Source organism: Anas platyrhynchos, chromosome 2 (genome assembly GCF_047663525.1).
Source record: "Anas platyrhynchos isolate ZD024472 breed Pekin duck chromosome 2, IASCAAS_PekinDuck_T2T, whole genome shotgun sequence".
In the NCBI taxonomy this organism is placed as follows: Eukaryota; Metazoa; Chordata; class Aves; order Anseriformes; family Anatidae; genus Anas; species Anas platyrhynchos.
In genome coordinates, this window is record NC_092588.1 from 150,620,922 (window position 1) to 150,634,491 (window position 13,570).

Consider the following 13,570-nt stretch of genomic DNA (forward strand, 5'->3'; position numbering starts at 1 on the left):
AGCCCATATTTCATTAATTATGGGAATGTCTGGGAGATGAATTTGAAAGTGTTATACTGGAATTGTGATAAACGTCATCTACTGCTCTCCAGTTGACTACTGAGCCACTCAGCTCACTGTGAAATGCTGCTGTTAATCTTTACCGTATCTTCTAATTTGGAGGTGGTGGTGATGGTTTTTGCATTGTTGATGTTAAAACCAAGATTTGCCTAAGATTCTCTGGAGTAAAATATGGGAGGTAGTGAATAGATAGAAATGAATTTTGTGAGATCCACTGTTGACGAAATGCTCTTCTCCTGAAAATGTTAAACACGTAAATACTCTTGAGTGGGATGTCATGGGAGTAGTCCACCAGAGTTTGCAATCTGTCTTCCGAGATTTCAGATAGCTGCTGCTGTTGAAGTTGATATCCAGTTCTGTCAGTAGCTTATTATGCAGAGAAAGGAGTGTTTTTTTTGGTAACTATGTATTTGTGTGTATCCATAAAACTGACTTTGTAGTACTAATGTATGCTTCATTGTTACACGTGAAGAAGGAAACTGTGACATTAACTTTTTTTTTTAAATTGAGAAACTTACCATGTGCACTTTCTTGTTTATTGCAGGGTTGTGGAATCTTGCTTCTCTTTTTTCCAATTTATGTTTGTTTGTGTTGATGCCCTTTGCCTTTTTCTTCCTGGAATCGGAAGGATTCGCTGGCTTAAAAAAGGTAGGAAAATACTGTTAAATACATATGGAGTGATTACAGTACATATTCCATTTTCAGTCTTCAATTCTGATGGAACAAATTACAGATTTGGGAGGACTATGCTGGGATGTATATGCTTATGTTCAAGATCGCACATTTGTATATGCACAAGCAGGTGAAGTGAGTATACAATACATGGCATGTACACTGGCATCAAGAAAGTGGGTTACCTTGTGTTTAAAATTTTTTTTTTTTTTTTTTTTTTTTAAGGAAAAGGATTTTTGGGGGATGTTAAAAGAAGGTTCAATACATATGATGGTAATAAAGCAACAAAGAAATACAAGCTTATTAATAGAAAGGGTGACTTGATAATAGATGACCCAAGGAAAATTTAATAAATAAATAAATAAAACAACTTGGATTTGTGAGTTATAAAGGTCTATTTTATAATATAAATAAAGTTCTCCTTAGAATAGAACAGAAGGAACTTTCAAAGATCATCTAGTCCAGCTGCCTGATTGTCAGTATTAACAGTATGTGAAGAAAATTTTTTATTATTCTCTACCCGTTTAGAATAATTTAGTTAGATATGTGAAAGTTGGGAGGGCTGACTATTTCAGTGAACCACGGAACTGGGGAAAGCAATTTCTGAGTAATATGATAATTCTATTATGTTATCTGAACTAAAGAAATGTAACAAAAAATACTGTAATGGGAGGCATGGCAAATTCAATTTTAAGTTGTAAATATCAAATAACTGAAGTCAGTTGTCTGGGGATCAGTTGTAGCATGCTTTCATTAATCTTTATCATCCAAGTGATTACACTTTTTGTTTCTAATGATGCTATACAAGAAAATTCCCCACCCTTTGGATGACAGTTATTAGAAAGCAAAGGATATTGGAAAGTGGCCTAACACTAGGAGAATGAAATCTGCTGAGGGTGGATACAAAAGACTGAGTCATTGATGGATCATATATAACATAAATCACGAAGGTGATGATTATGGTGGGGTAGAAAACATAAGTCTTGGTTGTATTGACAAGAATGCGTCATGGAGATGAAGTTGCCATATTTGTTCTTCGTGGAATTGGGAAAGCCTCCAATGGAGTACTACATCCAGTTTGGGATTTAAGGGTTCAAGTATACCCTTGAGAGAACGGGAGGAGAAAGCAAAGAAAGAAGATACTTAGAAAGCATAGCATGAGGAAAATCTCAGTTTCAGAGAAAAGAACGTGAAGAAATAAGGGTTTTACTCCTCCGTTGAAGCTATTGGTAGATTACATAGACTGAGCAAGATAGCTGTGTCAGGAGGGACGTGTGGGGTCAAGCAGGATGGTGTGTAAGTACTTGTTTGATAGCCTGGTCTGAGCTCACTGATGCAGCTGCAGCGTTATGTTTTACTGACTGCACTGGATGTATCCAAGTTACTTCAGTATGACCACACTAATGAGTTCAACATCAAAGGAGTCTGATCATGGGCTAACTCTGCTTATCCCACATGGCTGGAAAATGTTCTGCTTTCCTCTCCTTCCTTTGCTTCAGGTATCCATAGGGCTGAGAACACTTTCAGCAACTCAGTTTGACCTTTCAGTTTCCAGGTGGAGGCTATTCCATTTGGCTTTTGTCTCTAAGTGTCTTGTTAGAGCTAATGTGTAAATTAGCTGACTTTAGTGGGATTTGTCTTCTGCAGTCCAACCAAAACCATGGATTTTTTTCTTTAAGGTACTGTGTATGGTACTGCCGGTGTGTCCCCTTGACTTGTAGCTTTGTCTATAATAAATGCATTATGCAACCCAGCTGCACTAAACTTGGACTTTACCTAAAACTTTAAGTTATGCTCTAACTATCAAGCATATGAATGGGATGTATGGTAGCCAGTGTCAAGAGAATTTGGGTCGCTATTACATGTTTACACTTGGAACCATTTATAAAGCCATTTATAAAGCTATAGGAGATAAAAACCATAATCTGTCTGCAGATGTCAAGAAAGGTCTTCTGTTATATTTTGGCATGTTGGTTATCTTTCTCCTCAGACAAGATTTTGAAACGATGATTACCATGTAGAATTCTGGTACTTTAAGAAACTACTTTGTTTATGATTTTACTTATATTATTTTTTAAAAAAACATCATATTTTGTCATTCATCACATCAGACTAATGGGCCAGGGTTATAAAAAAAAAAAAAGGTCATTCAAATGCTATTACTGTTAATTGGCAAAATCAGGTTTTAGTGATCTCAATTTAAAGAAATATTTCATACATTTGGCAAAACTTGCAGCAGTTAAGAGAAGAATGATCATATTGTAAATGTGAAGATCTTGAATAAAGACGTTTAGCACAGGATATGGAGTCTTTAATCTTTCATCTTTCAGTTGGGAGCTGGGCATGTGGAGTAGGGAAAGCAGTTGATTGTTAGATACCTGTTCGGGTAAAAAATGGATGAAAAGACTGTTCCATGGGAAGCTTCTGTGCAGGCCATCTTAAATTTGTCATTGAATTACTTTTGTTATAATGAATAAATGGGTCACTTGGGATTTAGGCGTGCAGTCAGGACGTCCATTTGAAGGTTTTTGTGTAAGAACTACTTGTTGGATTTTAATAGAAGCTCAGAAAAAATGAATAAGAAGTTCAGTTCTGAAATTGAATCATCTTTTTATTTTTTTATTGGATTTCTTTGTTCAGCTTAAGTCGTGACAGTGATGTTTGTCATTATCACATATGGGCCTAATCCCCAAAGTTTTCATCTGAGTGTTTATCACAGATTATGCAAAAAGTTGATTTTTATCTACTTATCATGTGAACTTGTTGCAAGCTTTATTCAGATAGCTCATAGGTTAGAATTTTCAGTTCTGTGTACCTTTTCTTTCCATATTCTTTTCTGGAAGTATTGCCCCCCTTAACTGTTTAAGTTTAATGAATTTGAATGGGTTTGATTAACTATCTTCCAATTTACCATAGCTTTTTTTTTTTTTTTTCTTGGTTGCTAGTATACTTACTAAATGGCACATGGCCCCTCTTACAGACTCTTTGCCTTCCCCAGGGCAACAGTTTAAAACAACCAAGCACTTGGGTATTGCACAGAGGGGAGAAATACGGAAATTAGGCACTCACCGTGGACGGATGCAATGTTGTACTGGAAATCAAACTGATTTTCTGCCTAGTTTTTAATTAAAACCACTACGGTAATTCAAAAAGGGCATTTTGGGCCTAAGGGGGGTTGCCCATGCCCTTTTAAAGAGCTTAAGTGCTTGCTATAGTTTATTTCCATCCTTGCATGTGCAGGCTTCTGTTAACTGGAGTAGTGTATGTATGGGTGTATGTATATCTGTATATATCTGTACCCATCATGTGTATTTGTGCACATGTGGATACTTACATGGACGTGTGAGTCAGCTTTTTCAAGATTCTTGAAGTAGTCAGAGATCGTTTCAATATATTAAGCCTTAGCCAGTGCTATTAAATGAAGTATTGGGATAGCTTGAAGTAACTTTAATGTCCTGTACCGGTCTTCAAAATGTTTTGATGTCCTTCTAAATTTTTCTTCTCTTCCTTCGTAGAGTCTGTGTCACTTTATTTCTTGTTTAGAGCCTCTTTCAGTTCTTTGCCGCCAACCTTCACAAATTCTATAGTACAGCTGTGAAACAAAGGTGTCAGCCGTGTTTCTTAATGTCAGAACTAACCTCATCCCTTATTATTCTGAAATTGTGGTATTTGTAGTGGAGGCTCTGTAGTTTATGCTGCTGGTGTTTCCATGGGTGATAAGACTGCACAGAAACTACATGTGTGCTGCTGGGTGAAGGAGGCGAGCCTTTTTGAGGAGGTAATTGCTGTACCTTTTCTTGACCTTTAAAATATGCTTTCTCTTGATGTAACTTCAACTGAAATTTGTATTTGTTTGAAGTTGACAAAGATAAAGATGTTTAGGAGTAATTTCCTTGTAAGAAAGTACAAATAGTGCCATTTACCACCGTGAGAAACTGGTATAACTAGATATTGTGTGATCAGGAGTGTAGAGTTTTAAAAAGGCTTTATGAAGCATTTTACCTTAATACTGATCTTTGAACTTGAAGTCATGGCATAAAGTTTAACATGAGCGACAGCAACATCCTGACCAATTATCCAAATTATCCAGACATCCCAAAATGTTCAGAACACAGCACACAGAGTCTGTGGATTAAGAGGTTAACTCCTGGAACATCAAAAGAAGTGCATGATAATAAAAACAAATAGTACAAAAATTTGAGGTAACTTCCTTGCTTAATTAATTAGGTAGACCAGGTGGAAGCGAAGAGGCCAGAGCTGGTGCTCAGAACGTCTATAAAGCTGAGCAACATGACAGCACAATGGAGGAGGAACAAAGATTTTTTTAATATACTTCTATCCTGTGTCACAGTTTGAAATTGTCCTGGTTTATGTCCCTTTTGGCAAACTTACATAAAAGTGACCCTGTACTGTATTTTATGACCAGATGACTTTTTTCCCAGTGGCTAATTTGTATCAGACCCCCATCTTAAAGAGACACAGAAATGAGTAGGAAGTCCAAGCCGGTTTGTCTCAATGAGCTTTCATTGCATGCTTTCATTATTTTTGCTCGTTTTTGCCACTGATCATCCATAAATTGTTGGAAATGAGTGATTAAGGAAGTGCTGCTTAGTGTTAGTGGCACATGCACATTCTTGGTATGTTTTTTGTGGGTGAGAGGAAATCGCGTACTGCACAAACAAAAAGGAAAACTCCTGCTGGGAACCTTTCAAGGAAATTTAACTTGCATAATGTTTTGATCTTGGTGTTTATTACAGAAAATAAGAGTAATATTTCACCAGCTATTGTTATGTGTCAGCCAGTCTCTCCATCTGCTTGCCTTCCCTTGATATCTCTTCCCGAATTCTAGTTGAGTTTATTTTTAATAAAAACCACCACTTAAATATGTAGCAATTTATTCATACGGTTAAGGCAGGTGAGATGGGCCAGAGCTCAGAGCAGTTTACTGCGTAGTGCTTGCTACTGTATAAAACTTGGCTGTCGTGACTGCCAAGTCCTGCCTGTGTTAGCAGTTGCAGCTTAGCCCTTGTGAATAAAACCTGGTACAAGGCTTCTGTCCCAAATACTGAAATACGGAGATTTCTGCTCTTAAACACTTCCTTCCTCTTTTTCTCTGGAGCACTACTTTTAAGAAGGTGCGTTGTAAATAAAATTATTTATTTGGGGAGGGAGTGAAATGTTGGAGCTCTGCGAAAGCACAGTTACAAGCATTTTTAGAGAAACAGCTTTATTTTTACTGTAAAGATAGGCTGTCATTTGCTGAGTAGCCATGGTGTGTACATCTTCCATCTCCAGTGTTGGAGTTGATAGATACATTTGTCTTTGCAATTGAAAAACATATTTTCCTAGGTATGTTAATGAGACTAAATAGTAAGACTGAACTCTGCTTAAATTTCAAATATATCATGTTGCAGTGCGTAGCATTTTCAAGCTTTGGGAATGTAAACCTCAATAAATGTAGATAAGTAAGGCTGCTTCTTCCCTTTTTTGGTGGATGTGGAAATTCTAATTTCCATGTTTTTCTACTTAAAAAATAGACTGTCATGTTGTGCTCTACATTTTGTTAAACCAGAATCCTACAGATACCTACAGCAAAAGTAGGGAGTATATTTTTTTGCCATGTGATGAAACCAATAGAAGAAATCTGTTCACAGGTACTTTTGAACTATTTAGAAACTGCTTTGCTAATCGCAACAAGTATTTCATGGAAAGCAATTGTCCCTATAATATAATCCTGGGGAAGGTTGCTTGGAAAACCTTTCTAATAGGAGATTGCCTTGAATTAAACAGTCAATTTTCTGCATTTGTCCTGCTTTTTTTCTGTGAAAGCAATCTGGAGAATGCAAGAGACTTGAACCTTGTTTGGAAACAGCATTTGACTTCATGTTTTATGCTTGCTTGTACCTCCAGTGGCAATAGCCATGGGCCACTGTGGGTAATGGCTCACCAAATAGTCTTGAGGTACCCTGTTGACAGCGTATGTTTATTTGGTATTAGCTCTTATTTATTTGTCTATAAAATCATTCAGCATGAACTGAAACTTTAGTGCTCTGATCTCCATGAAATGTTTACTAGTATGTAACTGAATTATTGTACCTTATATTGCAGCCCATTTGCTCATTCCATTAGTAATACCAGAGACAAAAGTTGTTTAATCAGTCACATCAAAGGCAGCTGTTTGGTTTTGTATTTTTGACATAAGCTAACATCTTAAGTTCAGATATGAAGTCTAGTTCTTTAAAGCAGAGTCATTTAAAATGACACCACTTAATATTTATTAGACATTTTTTGTTGTTGTTTAGAAGCAAATCCTGATTATTTTGTGGTTCTGATCTGGCAAGTAGCTCGATGAGGGCTTCTCTTCCCTTATAAAAGCATACTTACCTGACAGTCATACAAACTCGTAACATAATCTGTAAGATGCAAGCTGGATAGTGAAGGAATATATTTGATAGTAAATTTTGCCTTGAAAATAGTAGAGTTGAAATCTTCATATGCTTGCTGCTTTCATTGAGGTCTCAGAAACAACTTGTGCACAGCTGAACTTGGTGCTCTTATAATTTGCGATGTAAAGGTTAGTTTAGGCACATCTAATACTGCATGTGAGAAGAACTTGAGGTATCTGGGAGTGATAGAAGAAGTCTGCTCTACTTGGTAGCACGTCACATTGACAGGTGTCTACAGTGGATTCTCTGAAAACATGCTAAAATCCCAGTTTTATACCACCAGGTCCTTTATTTGCAGTTCTGCAGAGGAAAAGAGAATTTCTTACCTTAAGCATGTATTTCATGAAATTACTCTGAAAAGAGTTATGTGAGTGCATGGGCTGCTGTTGGGGAGCTGTGATTGGAATATGTAACTATACTGGGGATTAGTAGGAGAGGAGAACAGCTTTGTGTATAAAAGTAAAGCAGGGATCTCTTCTGTCCTTTCAGAATGAGTGTAACTAAGGCAAGCTGAAGATGGTAAGAACCTGAAAATCACTCTCTACAGGTCGAGAAGAAGTTGGGAATGTTTGTTATATTCATTTTTGTATTTCAAAACCTAGACTTCCACATGTGTAATTTAGCGTAGTGTCTGTATTTAGACACTTAAGAACAAAGTACAAGACAGCATTTCTGTACAAGACAGCAACTTCTAGGTGAATAACATGCATTCTTTGGCTATTGAGGAAGAATGGCTTAGTGTGGACTTGTTTTTGTACATATATAAAACTTTTCATGTGGTTTTATAAAACATCTTGCTTAACTCCACCGGGGACTTTATGAGCAAAATCCGACCTTTTTATGCTACCACAAGGAGATCTATGGTTTGCTGAATATATATAACAGTTCTGTATCTGAGGACAGCTGAGGGGGGAAATAAGTGGATATTGGTTGTTGCACACATTGGATCAAGATGTGATGAGATGTGATCTGTGCTCCGTTTCATTGAAGTAGTTAAATGTCAGTTGGTTGCTTCCATAAATTAAAATGTACTTCTTTTAAAGATGCCTGAAAGCAAGTTACAGAAAATAAGGCAACAGGAGATAAACTAAAGGTGTAGTTTATTCAGTGTAGCTTATCTGCAGTACCTGCCTCATTGTGACTTCATAGCTGAGCAATGGTTCTGCCTTTCTGCTGTTGTTTATGGGGTTAAGATTATAATTTACTTTTTCGAACAGTTCTTCAAAGATGATAGAAGAGCAAAACGTCAGGTTAATGTATGGCCTTGCAACATTTTCATGTGTTTCAGTTTTAAAAATCTGTACAATAACAGAATAAAACAAAGCCTGTTAGTGATAAAAATACTGTGCAAGGAAAATCCCAAACAAACTTAGTGTTATTTCAAAATGCGGATTCCTGACCGTTACTTTGCTAGCATACTGTAAGAAATTGTATTAGGTGACTCCTGCATGTGTAGGTAGTCATCTGTGAAACTAATTAGGCTCTAGAAGCTAGCACTGGAGCATTAGTTATTCCACCTCGCCTGAGCCAGGAACAAAAAGCATTGCTGAACTCCTGTGCTTTCCCCACTCCTACATCGTTCTGAACTTGTGCAGTTCAGCTGCTACAAAGTTCTGCTGTATTTAGCGTGCTCATATTTTGTGGAATTTCCATAATTCTTTGCTAAAAGCTTTAACAGGTAGCTGCAGCCCTCCAAATGGAGTAAACTGTGAATCTTTGTTGCTCTCTTAGTGAACGCATCACTTGTGTGTTTTTATTTTACACTTATATTTTTTTCTTTGAGCTTATTCTAATTTACAGAGTTCTGTATGAGTAAAAACACACAAGCTATGTACATGTTTGTAAAGCATACAGGTGGTAGAGCTACCAATACTGTGCTGGGAGCTCTTCATTTTAGACTGATGTGAATTGAAGCTGGAGGTTCTAGAAATGTAGTCCTGTGGGAGTTGTATTTTATTTTTGTTACTGGACTTTTTGTGCAGCAAAGCATTAACTTGGAATTGAAATCCTTTGAAATGATTGAGACGTTGTAGATGCTCTTTTTAAGGCATAAATGAATAGGTGTTTTTTTTTTTTTTTCATGGAAACACTGTTAATACCTTCTGTAGACTCTTTTGTTTGTGGTACTGATAGCTGCATATCTAAAAATCATGAGATAGATTTCTTGTTAGTTTTTGTAAATTCTCAGTTTATAATAAAATTCATATAATTATTTCATTTATATAGAAACTTGTGTTGTTCTTTGAGACTGAAGGGAGAAAGTATTTAAATGCAAGGTGCCTAAAATGACTGATCCAGGGGAGCTAGAAGTTGCTTCTTTCGGTTGATGGAAAAAGGCAGGTGTCTAAGCATTAAGCGTGTCTGAGTTAAAGGCTTGAAGAAGGCAATGAGTTCGTCTCTCATCCCTGACCACTTTCATGTTTCTATTTGTCTTGGTGCAGCTTTTTTTGAACAGTTTCCCAGTTTATTAAAAGGAACTTGTAGCAGTCTGGTGCTCTCTTCCTTGTCTTATTTACCCATGCCATGGATAGCAGAGATTGACACCAAAAAAAACTCAAGGTTTCTCTTTATTTTAGAACTTTAATAGTGATCTGTGTTCTACGTGTCATATGCTTCTGAGAACAGATCTTTATGGTTTCTTTCCACCAGAAACACTATCAGAAATTCCAAGTCTTTCTTTATACTTTTAAGTTACTTATTTTAATCCCCTGCCAAGCTATAAAGAAGATGGAAAATATCTATTTTTCTTCCTATCGCTCCAGTCTAGCAGGAAAGAATCTTTCTCATCCAAAAGTAAGTGATTGTAGGGAGGCTCACACTGTCAGAAATCCCACAGCTCCCCTGTTGTTGTTGCAGGTGGCTTGGGAAAGTGTAGGAAACTTGGTAGGCGGAGGGAGTGGAGCACCTAAGAGCTAATTAGTGAGGGCTGAGCTAGCTAATGGAACAACAGAGGAAACTTGGGGGGGGGGAGGAGGAGAAGGGGATAGTGAGGGGATAGCCATAATTTCACTATATGTATCCTTTCACATCTTCCTGCCTTTCTCCCCTAAACGGTTTTATGCTTTTACTATTGTATCAATAGGAGATGTGCATTTCTCCTTTTTAATAAGAGCTTTGATGTACTCTTTTTTTTTTTTTTTTTTTTTTTGGTATATAACAGTTTTTGCATATGAGGGAAGAGCAGGCTGTAACATGTGACAACCATAGGCTGTAATTATTTTCTTCCACCTAGTAGATATTTGCTTTTTCTCTGGTATCCTGTCTAGCTTTTATGAGACTGGTATGTCTTCTCTTTTAAAATTTTGAAGGACTTTTTTTCCCAGTACATTATTTCTATGTTAAATGTGCAAGAATGATACCTTGATGTGGAAGTCAGGCGTGTGCTCTTTCCTTAAGTACTTTGAACCCACCTATTTGAAACAATGACACAGACAACAGATGACTCATGTTGTTATTCTGGAGTTTGTCTTGTCTCGGATAGTTCAATAGATCCCCGGGGGTTTAAAAATAAAAAAAAAAAAAAAAAAAAAAGGTGAGAGAACAATTTTCCATCCTTGTAGTTAGGATGCAAATCTGCTGGGAGCTCGTATTGGTTCTTAGGCTATTTCAGCAAGTTATTTGCATGCAGTCATGTCAACAAGAAGACTGGACGGGTATGGAACCAGAACGTGGTAACACAGTGGTTAGGGCCAGAAGGCTTTCTGGGGCCCTGGAGAAGAGGGTGTAGGTGTTTGGCACTCCACCATGTACTGCATGTACTGTATTCTGGAGAGATGTCAGCTCTACCAGTCTACTAAACAGACACCTTCTTGGTGACCCCTTGTTATGCAAGTTTATACCATCATTTCCAATTTGGTACGTGTAGTCCCTGTACTTCTTGCTTCATGTTTATAGCTGGTACCCAAAGACATCATACTTTCTTTTTCCATCAAGATCCTTTAATTTTCATTTTTTTTTCTCTCCAATTCTGCTGTCTTAATTTCTTGGATTTTGTTCGTTATCCTGTATAACTATTCTGTACAGTCAGATGATTTCAGCTACCTCTTTCATTGAATGATAACCATTGAATAGTAACTGCTGAAATCACTTGGGAAAAGATACTGGCAGAAATTAGCTGGAACTTGCTTGTTCTGTGAATATTAAATTGTAAGGTTTGTAATGAATAGAAAATAAATACAAGCTTTAAAATATACTTGCTGTGTTGTGAGAGAAGTGTGTTCATTTTGGTTTTAAGGTGCCTTCAGGCCAGAAAATTTCAGTGTAAGGGAAGAGAGTGTGGAGGAGTTATGGTCAGCACTAGTTAGTCTTTAATTCCTGCATGGGCATCAAAACTATTTTCCTGTTGTTTGAATCTGTTGCCTGGATGCATTATTTCTTGATCAAAAATGTTTAGTTTGTTCTATAAAGGCTCTGAGGCATTGGCTGGTTTTGATTCAATAATTTGAGTTAGCTAAATATATCCATATGCTAAATTTAGTTTGTATTTCCTTGATACCTGATGGAGAATGCCTCTTTTTCAATTATAAAGAAATTCATTTTTGCACTGTCTTGAATACGTCACAGCAAAGGTTGTTCAAAGTATAGTTTCAAAACGTAGAAATGATTATAAAGTGCTTTAAAGTGAGGTCTTTGCTAGTGCTTGCAAACCAGGAGAAGAGGGTATCAGGTGCTAAAAAGATAGCAGACTTCAATATATAACATTTCCAATCCAGTACCTTCTGTAATTCTGTTGTTTTTTTTTTAGTTCTTCTGTTTATTTTTTCCAGATGTTAGCATGCGTGTTTGTTGCAGTCAGCGTCTCGCTAAGCAAATCTTAAGAAAACTGAGACTCCGTTTTGTCACGTGAAAACAATAGGCTTCGTGTGTATTTTAAGTGTGCCATGATTGCAGAAACGTTTCCCAGGCTTTCCCTATGGCTCAGGGCATAGTGTAAAAAGTAATGTTTACCTACCTTGTGAGAGGTCAAGATATCCAAGCAGAACTGTGTTTAAGTTTTCAGCACCATAGAAACATTGTTAGGACTCTTTGTTCTCGTGTGTAACACGCTGTAATTTGTACTTCGTTGATAATTGCCTTTTTCCTCTGTAAAATTTGCAAACAAATTACAGTGTGGAACCACCCAAAATCCATGTAACGCTTTGCATCTGTAAGGTAGTTCCAAAAATGTCCATTTTATAGGAGCTAGTAATTTGTTCATCAAAACTACTACAGCCAAGAAGTGTTCCAGTGAAGAAAAGCTTTTAGTTGAGGTGGGGCTGCAGTTCTTTGGTTTTACCAGCAGTTTGGGCTTTTATGGAAAGTGAAAATAATGTTTTGGAAGCTCTTCTGCTCATTCATTGGTGTTAAAACACAAGAACTCTTGGTAAATATTATCTGTACGTACATGTTGAAATCTTTATAAAGCTTAAACTGTTGAAAAATGTGTTCCTAATCACAACTGGAAGATCAAAAATGAGCAAGGAATGTCTTGATTGCTATCGTTTATGTGATCTTTTCCCAAAATGTAGCAGCTTGTGTGTTGCTGGCATGGGGTTGTACCATCGCTTGGAAGACAAACCAGTGCATTCCCTGGCCATGTGGTGCGTGTTTTATCCTAGATTTGCAAGGATTACAGTCATCAGAGATGTCCTTTTGAGCTTTTCCTGAATTTTTGTGACTTCTAAGTGAAGAGGGGAGCACTCAGCAGGTTTCTAGCCTATGCCCTATCCCTGTGATTTGTTGTAATAATGAAAGATTCCTGTGCTAATTGCTAGTCAGGCAAAACACCTGAAACCTTTTGGACAGTCACTGCATAGTGCAAGGTCTTCACTTGTTACTTATGCTAACTTAATGGTGAACTATTTGGATGATATAAATGTAATATCATATCATATAACAATACAAAATAGTTATAAAATTTAAAATGAAAGAAAAAATTCTTGAATCAGCTATCAAGAGATTTCCCTTTTCTTTATTGAAAAGCTGTAAGAAACTATCGTCGAACACACATTCTTTTGTAAAGTAAAACCCAAGCTCTAGGTGTTACGTGTAAACACACACAATGTAAAACATTGATCCTAATGTGTTTCAATTGTGTAATCATAATCCCATTTATTACAAATTTATTGGGGAATTTTTTTTCTTAATAATTACACGTTTTGCCTTTTCTGCATGATATCTGTCATCCCTTCAGAACTGTTGTTGCTATTTGTACTTCACTGGGCTTTTCAGAAGAATTCACTTTTTAGGCCATGTGCTGTTTTTAACACATTTTGGTTATTTATTGGCAAGATTCTGAAGATGCCTTTCAGAGTTTAAAAAATAAAATGAAAAAAACAACAACATAACACGTAAAATAATTAATCTTCCTTGCTCAAATACAGCATTTCTGGAAACATGAGCCCTTAGGCCCA

General features: G+C 36.7%; 1 protein-coding gene across 2 annotated transcripts in view; it reads left to right on the forward strand.

Annotated features, from left to right (window-relative positions):
* Positions 1 to 13,570, forward strand: part of LMBR1 (limb development membrane protein 1) — a 67,822-nt gene that overhangs the window by 25,442 nt on the left and 28,810 nt on the right. For both annotated transcript variants that reach the window (XM_027450438.3, XM_072033836.1), the window contains one exon: positions 605 to 708. In XM_027450438.3, coding sequence (XP_027306239.1) covers positions 605 to 708 — 104 coding nt within the window. The remainder of the gene's footprint in view (positions 1 to 604; positions 709 to 13,570) is intronic.